Genomic DNA, 15,151 nt, shown 5'->3' with positions numbered 1-15,151 from the left:
TAGGCGGGGCGTGCAAGTGGGCGGGGCGCATGCAAACCAGCCGGGGCGGCGGCCAATCGCGGCGCGCGCCCAGTCTAGGCGGGTCGCTGGCCCGCGCAGGCTCGCGTCCGGGCTGCCTGGGGCTGTGGCGAGCGGCGTCGCGGGCCTACGGGCTGGGGCTGCGGGCGCTTCCTGACCTCCTAGGTGTGTGCCGGTGGCCGGCGACGTCGGGCCTGCGTGGGGGCCGGCGGCGGCTGCCTCCGGCGGAGGCGGAGGTGCGGCGGGCAGCCTTCGCGGGCGCCCGGGCCGGCCCGCGCCTTTGCAGCGTGCCCCATGCATCCGGAGCCCGCCCCGCCCCCGAGCAGCAGCAGCCCCGAGCTTCCCCTCAGCGGCGGCAGCACCACCAGCGGCAGCCGCCGGAGCCGCCGCCGCAGCGGGGACGGGGAGCCCCCGGGGTCCCCGCCGCCGCCGCCCGCCGTCACCTACCCGGAGTGGATCGGCCAGACTTACTCCGAGGTGATGAGCCTCAACGAGCACTCCATGCAGGCGCTGTCCTGGCGCAAGCTCTACTTGAGCCGCGCCAAGCTCAAAGCCTCCAGCCGGACCTCGGCTCTGCTCTCCGGCTTCGCCATGGTGAGCTCGGGCCGCCTGCCCTCCCCCCCTCCTGTCCTGACCGCTCCCGCCGGGGGCCACTGGGGAGCAGACCGGGCTGGCCTGGAGTGAGGGGAAGAGCTGGGGACGCTGTCGTGGGCGCTGGAAGGGGGCCAGAGGTGCTGGACAGACAAGAGCTGAGGTGGGAGACAGGTGCCTGCATGTGGACACTGCAGCAAGGGGAGAGGAACACAGCAAGAACTATGCACTCCCAAAGTTAGATCTGTCAGCCAGTCCCACATGTGTTTGGGGCGGGGGGAGGAAGGACTCAAAGGGTCTGACCCATCTGGGGACAGGTGTCAGGAGGTAGGGATGAGGAGAGAGACCACAGAGCTGTCTGGTGCCCCCCACACCTGAAGCCTGAAGGTATTGGCCACATTCTTTTACCAGCTAGTGAAGGGGATTTCCTGACACCCTTTTTCCACTGCATGTTCAGAGAGCCTCGGCCTGGGGGTTTGCAACTGCTCCCCGCCCTCATTTTCTTCTCCAGAAACGTGCCACTGAGTCACTGGGTGTGGGGGAGGAGGGTAGGACATGTTCCAGTTGAATGGGCTCTTTCTTGATTTAGGGGGTAGGCATATTTTTCCTCCCCCCACGTCCCAAGGGGCTGGAGTAAAAGCCTCTGAGGGGTGGGGTGAATGAGGCTGCAGGTTGGGCCCAGAAGTGGCTGTGGAGATACCTTCAGGCCTGAATTTTGGAGTCTCTCTGGGGCCGGGCACTGCATAATAAGTACATTATTATCACTTTTGGTGACATCAGCCTACATGAATGGCGTCTGCCCCCTTCTCCCCAGTTCTGTAGCCCAGAACACTCCTGCCTCCATCCTATGTGAGCTAAGCCTTGAGGGAGGGAGTGGCTGCACCCTTCGTGTTTTCTTGGGAAGGGAGTGTGTCTGGGACTCTCCCTGTGTTCCACAAACAAGCAGCCGAGTGCAGCAGAGCCTGAATTGTTTTAGAGACCTCTAGGGCTCAGTGGGAAGGCCAGATTGGGGGTCAGGCTCTGCCACTTGCTATCTCTGTGACCTCAGGCAAATCACTCTCCCTTTCTGGGCCTTGATTTCTGAATCAGTAACTAAAGGCTGCTACTCAAAAGTTTGTCAGACTTGGAAAATGAAACCGAGGAAGCCCCTAAAAGGATATCAGAGAGAGACTGTATGTGTGTATAGGGGTAGCACCCTACTTTTCAGTTTAGATATGATGGGATTCTGTTCTATCCGTCCCAAATCCTAAGAAACCAATCTCTGCCTTGTGCCTGAACAACCTGTGAGAAAACCTGACGTTTACCAAACACTCGCTACGTGCTAGGCACTCACTGTGTAGGTTCCCTAAATTCCAGGCTCAGCCCTTTGAGGTGATTTTGTCAGAGGACTTTCCCAAGGCGACACAGCTCATCTGGTAGAGCTGAATTTGAACCCAGGTCTGCCGGCATACAGAACTTGCTTAGGCACTTGTGCCATTTTTGGTTATGGAGCTCTGATCAATGTCCAGCCAAGGACATGTTAGGACCAGGCCTAGACAATGAGAAATAGAGCAAAAAAGTTTCTTCTAAGCCAAGGAAAGTTTTACAACTTGAGGGGAGGGAGACACCAGTTGTTAGCTTTTCATTGCACTTCTGGGGTTTAAGATGGTGACCATTCCTTTTTCTTTTCTTTTCTTTTTTTTTTTTTTTTGAGATAGGATATTGCTCAGTCACCCAGGCTGGAGTGCAGTGGCCTCATCATAGCTCGCTGCAACCTCGAACTCCTGGGCTCAAGCGATCCTCCTGCCAAAGTGTTAGGATTACAGGCTGGAGCCTGGCCCATTCCCCTTTTTTTTGTGCTCATGATTTCATGGCTGCCCCAGGCCCCTTCCCACCCTTAAGAGGTAAGGATCCAAATGGGTGACACCTTCCTGCCTTTTCAAGAACTTTCTTCCTCCCAAACAAGGCAGGCCTCATAGTCAAATAGCACCTCCTTCTTCCTCTTGCTAAAAGCAGTGTGGGGAAGTCAGGAGGCTGAGGCAGCCAGTGGCAATGGGTGGGCCTTTGCTTACCCAGTCGGTCTCTTGGGGACCTTCATTTCTCTTTCCTGAGCAGAAAAGGCTTCCTGGCTCTGCTGATGGAATCTCCAAAGTTGTGCAGGCAGGGAAGGGCTGAACCTCATGACAGCCTCCATTCTGGGGCAGTGGTTAAGAGAGGGTAACCACCTTTGCTGTGAAGCTGGAAATCTATGGAAGAGAGGGGGTGGGGGTCAGCAGGGCAGGTCTGACCGTGCCCCACCCCCACCGCAGACACTCAGTCTGTGAGTGTGCTTCAGAGAGGAAGGGGTGCCAGGCAGCCCCAATACCATGGCAACAGAGTGACAAGTTTCCTGGAGTACTCTCCTTTGGCCTGTGAGTCAGCACAACCAACTTCCTGCCCCCAGAAGGCTTCCTTCCCTGGAAACCCAGAGGAGCTGCCATGACCTTTGCTCTCCAGGGGGGTGGGAGGGTTGCCGAAGGTACCAGTCTCACCTGGCTCACCAGGTGTGATTGAAAGAGAGTCTCCCCAAATGCCTAGAGGGGAGTGAGAGGTTCCCCACTTCCTGGGTAGAAGAGCCTGGCCAGGTGTTCATGAAGTGTTGGGCATAGGTCGTGGGATCCCCGGCAAGTGGCTTTACTTCTTTGAGGCCGGTTTCCTCATGCGCAGAAAGATGGCAAAGACCCTGCTCTGCCAGGGACTGGCATGCAGACTCATTAGGCCAGACTGGGCCCGTGAAGCATTTAGGGATTTTCACGATCTGTTGATGTATACCTTGGCCAGACCCTCTGTGGTCTGCAGATGAGATTCTTGCTCCAGATAGTATTTCTGGAGACTGCAGGCCTCAGCTGCGGCGAGCACCCAAACTGGATGTAGCATATGATCAGCATCTTGCAGCGCTCCTTGAGCCTGGTGTACTCCTGTGGGCTTTGATTCAGGCCACCTGTGCCTCAGTTTACCTCTTGGCAAGAGGGAGGCAGCCTCGGCCTGACCCTGTCCCCTGCAGGACTGGCGAGCACACGTGGCGACCCGGTCTGCTGGGGAAGGCAGGCTGTAACATTAGCCTAAGCAGAAGATAATTGGGAAGGTCAGCCTGCTGCCGTAAACAAAATGCTTTCCACGACCTGAGATCAATTATTTTTGGATTATCTGCCTCCTCAAGTTCTCTGCCCACCAGCACCCTTTTGTTCCCAGGTTCCATAGCATGTTCAGAAGTTGCTTGGAATTTCTGTGAAAATGAGTTGGAAGGAAGGGCTCAAATCATAAGACATTATCTGGCCTCTGTGACATGTTCGGAGTGCAGGGGGCATGGAGATGAGCAAGAAATTGCTATTTCTACCCGTAGTACTAATCACTGATCATCATCGTTACTGCTGTTGTTGATTGGGCTCTTGCTGTAGGCTAGACGCTGTGCCACGCAGGCCATCTTGCGTGATTTCCCTAAAACCCCGAGTGAGGGTAGGTTGGTCATCTAGATCAGGCATCTTCAAACTACGGCCCTCGGGCCACATGCCACCCGATGAGGACATTTATCCTGCCTGCCGGGTGTTTTTGCCACCACTGCCTGTCCTGCTTAGTAGCTGACTTATCCTGGGCCCACAGTGCGCACTCTCCAACAGTCTGAGGGGCAGTGAACTGGCTCCCTGTTTACAAAGTTTGAGGACCCCTGATCTAGATGAATGACTTTCCCAGGGCCATCTGGCTGCTAAGCTGCAGAGACCTGTGCCTGTGGTGTAGTCTCATTGCTGTGGGAGAGGAAGCATCAGAGAGTGGTAGAACAGAGCTGAGAGGCTCAAATAATAGTAGAACAAAGTAAGAAAACAGACACTTGAGCCAGCCAACTTGGGTTCAAATCCCAGCTCTACCTCTTAGAACTGTGAGACCTTGGGGAAGTCACTAAACCTTTCTGGGCCTCAGTTTCCTCATCTATAAAATGGGGTAATAGTAGTACCAACCTTGTTGTATGAGGATTCATCAAGTTAATATTTGCAGAGCACTTCTCACCCTTGTTCCCAAGGTGTCAGGGCTGCTTTATAAGGGTTAACTGAGTTAGAAGAATCTAATTCTAGCTGAGCCTTGAGGGTGGTGGAGTTCTGACCCTCTGGTCAGAGGAAATGGCAGGAACCATTACAGAGATAAGAAATTACAATATCTGGGGGAAACATAAGGGGCTGGTGTGCCTGGGGTCAAGGGTGTGTAGAGAGTAGTAGAGAAAAATGAATCTAGCCAGGCAAGATGATGGAGGGCCTTGATTAGCTGTTTAGTAAGTTCAAACTCTTGTATCAGCAATAGGGAGCTATTGAAAGTTTTAGACAGAGGAGTTACATTATGAATTCCATAATGATGATGGTGGTGGTTACTATTTACAGAACCCCTGTTGTGCCAGGCATGAGCCTGAACCCTTTTCTTTCTTTCCTACTTAATCCTCACAGTAGTTCTTAAAAGTATGTACTGTGGACAGGAAACCTGAGCCTAGAGGTTCTTAGAGGCTCAGATCACCCAGCTAGTAGAATTCAGGTCTGGTCTGGCTGACTGTGAGCCTCTTCCTCTCTGCCATCCTCTCGCTACCATCCCTCTTGCTGGTTGATAACTGAGCCTTTGAAGTCTTCCAGATACGTTGTTCTGCACGCTGGATTTGCACGCTGGGCTATGTATAAATGGAATTTTGCTGAATGCTCCAAGGGGCCGGGGCTCCCTGCCCAGCAGAGAAGCCTTTTGTAAAATTGCACAAGTGCCTGGGGCATATTTCTGGAATTTTCGGCCAGAAGCAGTGTTGAGCCCTGCCAGTTGCTGGATCCCTGGCTGGTGAAGGAGAACGCTGCATAGATTTCCTAAGGCAGCCCCTTGGTATTCAGCATTGGGTAGGGGTGAGCAGTAGGATTCTCTTGGAGAAATAAAATTGAATATAAAGTTTACACATAGCAGATTTCTCTCCCATGGGATTTCTAACAGTCCTTTACTTTGCTCCCCAAAAGGGACATCTCAGACTGATAGGACCACAGACTGTTTTCTCTGGAGGAGAATCTTGTGAGACTGTTACTTGACAGTGCTGTTTCGGGGAGCATTAACCTAGTGTCAGCCAACTTTGTCTGTAAAGGAGCCATGCGGTCTCAGTGGTGATTACTCGACTCCACCATTGTAGCTGGAAAGCAGCCACAGACAATCTGTAAGTGAATGGGCATGGCTTTGTGCCAATAAAACTTTATTTACAAAAACCACAATCTGTAAGCCATAGTTTGCTGATCCCTGATCTAAGCCGTGGTCTCTAATCTTTTGAGCTCATACCCCTATTGAAAATATTTTCAACCAACCTGAGCAAGAGCAAGACCCTGTCTCTACTATAAATAGAAATAAATTAATTGGCCAACTAATATATATAGAAAAAGAAATTAGCCAGGCATGGTGGCACATGCCTGTAGTCCCCGCTACTTGGGAGGCTGAGGCAGGAGGATTGCTTGAGTCCAGGAGATTGAGGTTGCTATGACCTAGGCTGACGCCATGGCACTCACTCTAGCCTGACAACAAAGTGAGACTCTGTCTCAAAAAAAAAAGAAAAGAAAATATTTTCAGCACTAGCCTTAATATTCATATGTTTGCAAATTACATATGCATTTTAATAAAATATCTTGCTATTATAAACATACGTAAAAATAAAAAATAGGAAAGTTGGAAGGATGAGCTAAAGCATCAATAAATGCCAGAAGTTCTAATACGATCTTCTGAGTCCCAGGGGATCACCTAGAATTGTCCATTGAAAACTTTGGACACCCTGGGCTGAAATACCCAAGGTCAGGTCTTATCTTCCTGTATTCCTCCAACCACATTGACCTAGCACTAGATTAGATGCTGAAGAAACAGAGAAATACCTTGGAATAAGGCACGTAATTCTGTGTTTAGGATGTGTTTGGTATGTGTGGTAACAGGGAAGCATCGATTGAGGGCACTCATCAACGTCTGAAAATATTTACTTGCTTAAGTGTTTAGTGCCTGTCATCCTTCCTCAGTGTCCCTTTCTGGGGCAGGGATCTTGCTGTCTCTGCTTTGTCTCCAGCACAGCCACAAGGTCTTCCAGGCACATGGTAACTTCTCAGGCCATGCATGGTGGCTCACGCCTGTAATCCTAGCACTCTGGGTGGCCAAGGTGGGAGGATCGCTTGAGGTCAGGAGTTTGAGACCAGCCTGAACAAGAGTGAGACCCTGTCTCTACTAAAAAGAAAAACACAAAGTTCTCAGTAACTGTTTTCTGTGGATGTATGAATGGCCTTGATCCTCACTTGGGAGCCCAGGTCACTGGAAGATAAAACCTGAAGAAATTGGAATTAACCAGAGGAACAGAAAGTCTAGGCCTGTGTCCTCCCCCACCCCCACCCTGTCTGCAGGTTCAACCTATTAGTGGCTTGTGACATAAATTTGGTGAGCTGGGAGCAGCATTTTTTAAAATGAAATAAGAACGAAATGAAATAAAAACCAGCAGCATGCATTGCATCTGGTGAGAATAGACTGTCGGCATGCTTTCAGGGTAAATGTTTGGTGAAACTTTTGATTCTGTTATAAATGTGTATCTATTTATAGAAACATGTGGAGTACTGGACTGTCATAGTCAAGAGTTTGCAAACTGCTGGACTAGGCTTCAGTCCCCTTAATAGATGGTTTGCAATTGAGGTGGGGCCAGCAGGCTCAGACAGCTCTGGGTGACCCCTGGTGACTGTGGCTTAAAGGCCCTCGTGTTCCAGGGGGCAGCCACTCATCCTCCTAAAAGGGTGGACAAGAGAAGACCTGTGCTGCTGGGGAAAGGAAAGTTGGATCTCCCAGCTGTGGGCACTGAGGTCAGGCCCGGCATGGGAGAGCTGCCACAGAAGGGCCTGGACTTGCAGGCACCGGGTGCCCCAGGGTCTCCATCGAGCCCAGCAGGAGTGAGGAAAGGTGGCTGGCGTTTGGGCGGGATGGGCAAACGCCTGGCAAAGTCAGCCCCAGCCGTACCCTGGGCAGAATTACATAATCTTCTACTTTGGCTCTCATTTGAGGTTTAGCGTCCTCTCTGGGGAGTCTGTGGACCACTGTGAGGTGGGGCTGGCTGTCTCTTGCCCTCTCTATTCCTTTAGGACTTGTGTGGCCAGGTTCAAGCAGGCCCGTGGCTGGCTGGAGGCTGTTTATTTTGGGTTAACGGGCTATATTTACCTTGTGAAGCTGCATGCAATCTGATCTGATCGCTCTGGGAAGCTCTGGGCCTCGGTTGGGGCCCTGGGAGTCAGCTGCCAGATCTGCAAGGGCCACTGACTTTGCTGTCCCCACCTGTGGGGAGATTTCACAAGCAGGAAACATCCTGGAAAAACCAGTGCCATTTATTCCTGTGACGTTTGCCTCAAGCTCCATGACTTGTGCCAATGGTTCCTTTCTTCTCACTTCGAGTCATTCTTTTACACAGCTTCATGGCATTGAACTTGGCCCCAAATGTGGGAACAGCACATACAGCCTGCCTATGGCTGGAGTTCCAGGAATTGTAGGGTCCGGCGAGGGCAATAGGGTTTCTTCTGGGACAGGTCAGCCGGCCCCTTCCTCTTCCTTGAAGGGCTTGGCCTCCCTCTAGCCCAAGACCTCAGGGAGGGCTGGCTAACTTTGGCCGGGTGTGTCCCAGCAGCCTCCGTTTTCTGGTGCTGGAGCCTGTAGGTGTGACAAATGGCCTGGAGCATGGTGGTCTCTGTCCTGTGGAGGTGACCATCTGGCCAGGTATGGTTTGGGGCACACACTTTCCTTATGCCTGAGGCCCAGAGTGGGGCTGGAATGTGGACGTGCGGGATCAGTCCTCTCCAACCTGAAGTCAAGGTGTCCAGGGGCTCAAGTGATCCTCCTGCCCTGGCATCTTGAGTAGCTGGGGCTATAGGCAGCGCCCAGCCTATGTGTTTTGGTTTTTACCGAAGACTTATTGAGCTTCTCCTGTGGCTGAACATGTGCTAAACATTTACTTGCCAAAACCTCATTTAATGTGTCCTCAGTTACCCTCATTGTTACCTAGGCTTTGGAGCCAACTTGACTTGAGTTTGAATCCAACAGGAGTATAACCCATCAGACAGCTGACCTCACCTCTCTGAGCCTCAGTTTCCTCATTTCTAAAAGAAGAATAGTGGTATTACCAGTAATCATTGACACTGAAGTTTATTGCATGCCAGGGCTTGTTCTAAGGGCTTCATATGCATCAACTCATTGGCTCCTCTTAACAACCATGAGAAGCTGGCCCCTGTTTCACAGACGTGGGAGCTGTGGCACAGAGAGGTTGAAATCCTTGTCCAAGGTCACCAGGTTTGTGAGTGCAGGAGCCAGTTTGTGCCCAGCGGTGTGGGGTGGGCCTGTGCTCTCAACAGCTCTATGCGAGAGATACACTAACTCAGGGGTGTCTGGGGCGCAGGTGAGCACAGATTGGGGGCATATTGGGAGTGTACACCTGTGTGCAGCTCCCCCCTCCCCTGTACATACTGCCAGTGCCCAGCTCAGGGCCTGGCCTGCCTGAGGGCTCCAGGCATTTCTGGTGAGTGAGTAAATAGCAGAAGAGCGGGGACAGCCAAGCAGTGGCCTCTGCTGCTTGTCCTTTCTCTGGTTTCAGGTTCCGGGGCAGAAGGCCAAAACAGGAAGAGGAAGTGCTGGGGGTGGGGAGGTAGCAGGAGACACTGGCTGCTGGAGGGGGCCCCCCTTTCCCAGGTGTGGGGCAGGACTGGGGGCAAAGGGCCACGGGATATGCCCTGCCCTGGTGGCCTGCCACATGCAGTGCCCCTCACCCGCATGGACTAAGAATTCTCGGGGTTGGCTTTACGCCACCAGTGATCTCAAAAATGGTTGAAATCCTGATGGCACTGCCCCAAATTTATATGAGCTTGAAATGTTTTATAAACTCGTGGGTTGAAAAGTACATACAGTCGTCAATTGTGGGAATTCTTAGGCAAAAGGCTATGAAGCCCATTGAAATTGAGGAGTCTGATAAATTAATATACCTGGATGTTTTTTGTTTTTTGTTTTGAGACGGAGTCTCGCTTTGTTGCCCAGGCTAGAGTGGAATGCCGTGGCATCAGCCCAGCTCACAGCAACCTCAATCTCCTGGGCTCAAGCAATCCTGCTGCTTCAGCCTCCCGAGTAGCTGGGACTACAGGCATGTGCTACCATGCCTGGCTAATTTTTTCTATATATATTAGTTGGCCAATTAATTTCTTTCTATTTATAGTAGAGACAGGATCTCACTCTTGCTCAGGCTGGTTTCGAACTCCTGACCTCCAGCAATCCTCCCGCCTCGGCCTCCCAGAGTGCTAGGATTACAGGTGTGATCCACCGCACCCGGCCATACCTGGATGTTTTAAGGAGAATATCTGCTGTTTTCACAAGATTCTCAGTGGTGTCAGACCCCACGTCAGCTCTAGACCGTGACCTTCATGTCCCCACTTCTCCTATCACAGATAGAGGGGAGGGTCTTGACCAAAGTCACATGGTGAAACATGAAACAGGGGACAGTTCTTGAGCTAGAACCCAGGTCTGCCCCTTTGGCCCTGCCTGAGCATGCCCCTCCGGGAAGATTTCAGGCAGAGACAGTGGGTTCGAGGATGAAGTTTCTAAACTGAATGATGATAACAAAGCTGTCATTGAGGTTTTATTATGTGCCAGGCACTGAGTGTTTTACATGGATAAGCTCAGTCCTCACAACAACCCTCTGGGGCATGTGCCATTATTCCCATTTTATAGATGTGGAAACTGAGGCAGGAAAGTCGAAGGAACTTGCCAGAGCGACACAGCCTAATAAAGGGCAGAGGACTCAGGGTTCGAAGCCAGGCAGCCTGGCAGAAAGAAAGCTGGTGGGGAAGGAGGGAGCCCACCCCTCTCGCTGGACGTAAGGAGGGGCAGGCTGCAGGAGTTCCCTGCCTGCCTGCGGATAAACTTCGGTGCTAGCTTTGCCCTGAGCCTGCCGGGTATGTAGCACACACTTAATGAAGAGTCCCTGTCCTTGATGGTGTTATTGCCATTGGTGCCCTCTGTCCACCCAGCCCCCATCCCTTCAGCCCTCACTGGCTGAGCTTAGCCACCTGCGCATCACCCACTGCTCCTGGCCCAGATCTGATGAGCTGGCTCCTTCACATGGGGGCGATTTTCAAGGTCCAGGTGAGAAGCAGCGGGTGGCAAGCCCAGAGCATGCCCCTGGTGACCTCGGGTCCCTGAGTCTCCAGGAAGTGGGGAGCAGCCAGTGCGTCAGCCCCCAGGCTGGGGAGGAGACAGCCCCAGGGTGCGCTGGCCGTGCAGCCTGCAGGAGAGTTGAACCCGTCACTTCTGGGAAGCCTCTCTTGGTATTTGTTGGGTCTTTGTACTGTGTTCTCAGGAAGGGCCCTGGGGGGGGGGCTGTCACCTGTCCAGCCACCATCCCTTTGCTTGTCCCCAGAGCAGGGCATGAAGAAGCAGCCTCTGCTTGGGTGTGAAGATGTAGGGCCAGCAGGGATGGGGGTTGATGATTGGTTTTTTTGAGACAGAGTCTTACTGTATCTCCAGGCTGGAGTGCAGTGCTGCCAGAATAGCTCACTGCAGCCTCCGACTCCTGGGCTCGAGTGATCCTTCTGCCTCAGCCTCCCGAGTAGCTGGGACTGTGGGTGCACACCACCATGCCTGGCTAATTTTCATTTTATTTTATTTCTTGCAGGATGGGTTCTCACTGTTGCCAGGCAGGCCTTGAACTCCTGAGCTTAAGTGATCCTTCCACCTAAGCCTCCAAAGTGCTATAGTGTGAGCCGCTACACACCTAGCCTGCTTTTTTAATTTAAATGCATTTTTTAAAATGCCCTATTTTCTGAGCCGGGCGGATCGCTTAAGGTCAGGAGTTCAAAACCAGCCTGAGCAAGAGCGAGACCCCATCTGTACTAAAAAAAATGGAAAGAAATTAATTGGCCAACTAAAAATATATAGAAAAAATTAGCCGGGCATGGTGGTGCATGCCAGTAGCCAAGCTACTCAGGAGGCTGAGGCAGCAGGATTGCTTGAGCCCAGGAGTTTGAGGTTGCTGTGAGCTAGGCTGACACCACGGCACTCTAGCCCAGGCAACAGAGACTCTGTCTCCAAAAAGAAAAAAAAATACCCTATTTTATAGGAAAAAAAGTTGAGGCTCAGAGAGATTAAGTGACTTTCCCAAAGTCACACAGCTAATGAGCTCACAGGGGCTTGGCTCCAAGCCTGCTTTCTTCGCCAGTAACTTCTTCCACTTTTTTTTTTTTTTTTTTGAGATAGAGTCTCACTCCGTTGCCTGGGTTAGAGTGCCCAGCCAGTGCGTCAGCCTTGCTCACAGCAATCTCAAATTCCTAGGCTCAAGCAATCCTTCTGCCTCACCCTCCCAATTAGCTGGGACTACAGGCATGCGCCACCATGTCCATGTCCGGCTAATTTTTTCTTATATTTTTAGTTGTCCAGCTAATTTCTTTCTATTTTTAGTAGAGACGGGGTCTCATTCTTGCTCAGGCTGGTTTCAGACTCCTGACTTTGAATGATCTGCCCTCCTCGGCCTACCAAAGTGCTAGGATTACAGGCGTGAGCCACCGCGCCTGGCCAATTTCTTCCACTTCTTAACCCCAAGTAGGTGGAGTTACTATCCCCATTATGTACATGTGGAAACTGAGGCTCAGAGAGGCCAAGCGACTGGCCCAGGGTCCCGGAGCCAGACGGGAGGAGAGTGAGGATTTGAGCATAGCTATGTGGGCTAGGACCGTGCTGGCACTCACCCCGCCTGTCTCCCCTGCCCCCCAGGTGGCGATGGTGGAAGTGCAGCTGGACACTGACCACGACTACCCGCTGGGGCTGCTCATCGCCTTCAGCATCTGCACCACAGTGCTGGTGGCCGTGCACCTGTTCGCGCTCATGATCAGCACCTGCATCCTGCCCAACATCGAGGCCGTGAGCAACGTGCACAATCTCAACTCGGTCAAGGAGTCGCCCCACGAGCGCATGCACCGCCACATCGAGCTGGCCTGGGCCTTCTCCACCGTCATCGGCACACTACTCTTCCTGGCCGAGGTTGTACTGCTCTGCTGGGTCAAGTTCTTGCCCCTCAAGAAGCAGCCAGGCCAGCCGCGGCCCACCAAGCCCTCGACCGGTGGCGCGGTCGCCAACGACAGCAGCAGTAGTGGTGCTGGCGGTATCACCCCAGGCCAGGCAGCTGCCATCGCCTCCACCGCCATCATGGTCCCTTTCGGCCTGATCTTTATCGTCTTTGCCGTCCACTTCTACCGCTCACTGGTCAGCCACAAGACGGACCGACAGTTCCAGGAGCTCAATGAGCTGGCTGAGTTTGCGCGCTTGCAGGACCAGCTGGACCACAGAGGGGACCACCCCCTGACGCCCGGCAGCCACTACGCCTAAGCCCTTGCGGTCTTGGCCCTCCAGAGCTTTGGCCTTACACCCTTCCCCATGACCTTGTCCTGCCCCAGGCTTACAGAGGGATGGCCTGTGGAGGGGGCTCGGCTCCATCGGTGGGGGGACAGAAAGTGGAGGGAAAAGGCGTTTTGTAAAAGAAATTTCTGCACTTTGAAACTTTCCTCTAAGAGAATAAGCACTTCCTGTTCTTCCAGCTTCAGGTGCACCTCCCGTTAGGAGGCAGTGGGGGCCCGAGTGGGGCCAGAAGCTCCCTTTGTCCCCCCTCCTCCCCTGTGCCAGTGCCACCTGGTGCTTCCTGTCCTTTCCTTCTCGACCTCCCTCCTGGTCAGTGTCGAGTGTGTGCGTGTGTGCGTGTGTGTGATACATAAATATACTCTTATGGGACACCCTTCTCGTGTCTGTGTTTGTTGGGTCTGGGCTCTTTCTCCTGGTGCCCCATTCAGGTGAGCCTCTACGCAAAGTTTAAAAAAAATTTTTTGGTAGGACGCGGTGGCTCACGCCTGTAATCCTAGCACTCTGGGAGGCTGAGGCGGGCGGATTGCTCGAGGTCAGGAGTTCAAAACCAGCCTGAGCAAGACCCTGTCTCTACTAAAAATAGAAAGAAATTAATTGGACAACTAAAAATATATATATAAAAAATTAGCCGGGCATTGTGGCACATGCCTGTAGTCCCAGCTACTTGGGAGGCTGAGACAGGAGGATCGCCTGAGCCCAGGAGTTTGAGGTTGCTGTGAGCTAGGCTGATGCCATGGCACTCACTCTAGCCTGGGCAACAAAGTGAGACTCTGTCTCAAAAATAAATAAATAAAAATAAATTTTTTTTCCAACATTTTATTTTGCAAAATTTCAGACCCATGAAAAGTATGAATAATAACTGAAATATAGGCCAGGCGCTGGTGGCTCACACCTGTAATTCTAGTACTCTGGGAGGCGGGCGGATTGCTTGAGGTCAGGAGTTCAAAACCAGCCTGAGCAAGGGCAAGACCCCGTCTCTACTATAAATAGAAATAAATTAATTGGCCAACTAATATATATAGAAAAAAGTAGCCAGGCAAGGTGGCACATGGTGGCCTGTAGTCCCAGCTACTCAGGAGACTGAGGCAGTAGGATTGCTTGAGCCCAGGAGTTTGAGGTGGTTGTGAGCTAGGCTGGCACCATGGCACTCACTCTAGCCTGGACAACAAAGCAAGACTCTGTCTAAATAAATAAATAAATAAAATAACTGAAGTATACATAGTCATTTCTTGTTATTTATAGTACTTAGATTCTATAAAATCACCGTGAACACTGAATTAGCAGATATTGAAATTGAACTGTTGCTCCTAGGGGAATTACAGGGTTGAGATTCCTCTGAGCCTCTGGTCATATTTTTCAACTGATCAATATGTAACCTTGTTTTATGTGTATTTCTGTTTAAAGATATTTTTATATTGTTGACTCATTACTAACAGCCAACAGCACTGTAGTGCATGCCAGGATGACGCTTGTCTCACACATGTATTTTCTGTGTAAGAAATGTCATAACCTTGCACTCAGGAACATTAGCACTCCAGTATTACACTTGGGGACCAGTTGGAATAGCCAAATCACCAAAAACATAAAACTGTGAAAAATATGACACTAAATAGACTGAGAAGAGGACACTTGTTTACAGTGTCCTTTTAGAGCTGAAACAAGAACGCAGAGTGTCGTCTTCTTCGACGTCAGCAAAAAGGCAGATTCACAAATACTGAAGCCATGAATGAAGAGGGTGAGCTGTGTGTACTTCTCCCCGAGCCTTACACTTTTGTTAGAGATACAGTCCTTCATCCCTAAATACTTTCTCCTGAAACCAAGCACATTCCCCTGCATAACCACAGTTCAATGATCAAATTCAGGAAATGTGACATTGATACAATTACCTAATATAACATTCCTGTTCCGTTTCCCACTTGTCCCAATAATGTGCTTTCTAGCAATGCTTTTTCCACTTCAGGATCATGTATTGCAATGACTTGTCACATCTTAAGTCTCCTTTAGGTTTGGAACAGTTCCTCGGCCTTTGTCTTGTAACATGTTTTTGACCAGGCCTGTGATTTTGTAGAATATCATCATAGTTTGGTTTCTCTCATGTTTTCTTTTTTCAGAAACAGTCTTGCTT

The 15,151-nt window shown here is 51.4% G+C and overlaps 1 protein-coding gene across 1 annotated transcript; it reads left to right on the top strand.

The window, feature by feature from the left end:
- The first annotated feature begins 77 nt into the window (after positions 1 to 77).
- Positions 78 to 13,400, top strand: LOC105880911 (calcium release-activated calcium channel protein 1). The gene is made up of 2 exons (XM_012782293.3): positions 78 to 612; positions 12,385 to 13,400. Exons 1-2 carry the CDS (start codon positions 313 to 315, stop codon positions 12,994 to 12,996), a joined length of 912 nt encoding a protein of 303 aa, XP_012637747.1. The 5' UTR covers positions 78 to 312; the 3' UTR covers positions 12,997 to 13,400.
- The last annotated feature ends 1,751 nt before the right edge of the window (positions 13,401 to 15,151 follow it).

The sequence above is a fragment of the Microcebus murinus genome, chromosome 22, assembly GCF_040939455.1.
Source record: "Microcebus murinus isolate Inina chromosome 22, M.murinus_Inina_mat1.0, whole genome shotgun sequence".
Taxonomy (NCBI): domain Eukaryota; kingdom Metazoa; phylum Chordata; class Mammalia; order Primates; family Cheirogaleidae; genus Microcebus; species Microcebus murinus.
This window is presented reverse-complemented; position numbering and strand designations above follow the sequence as displayed.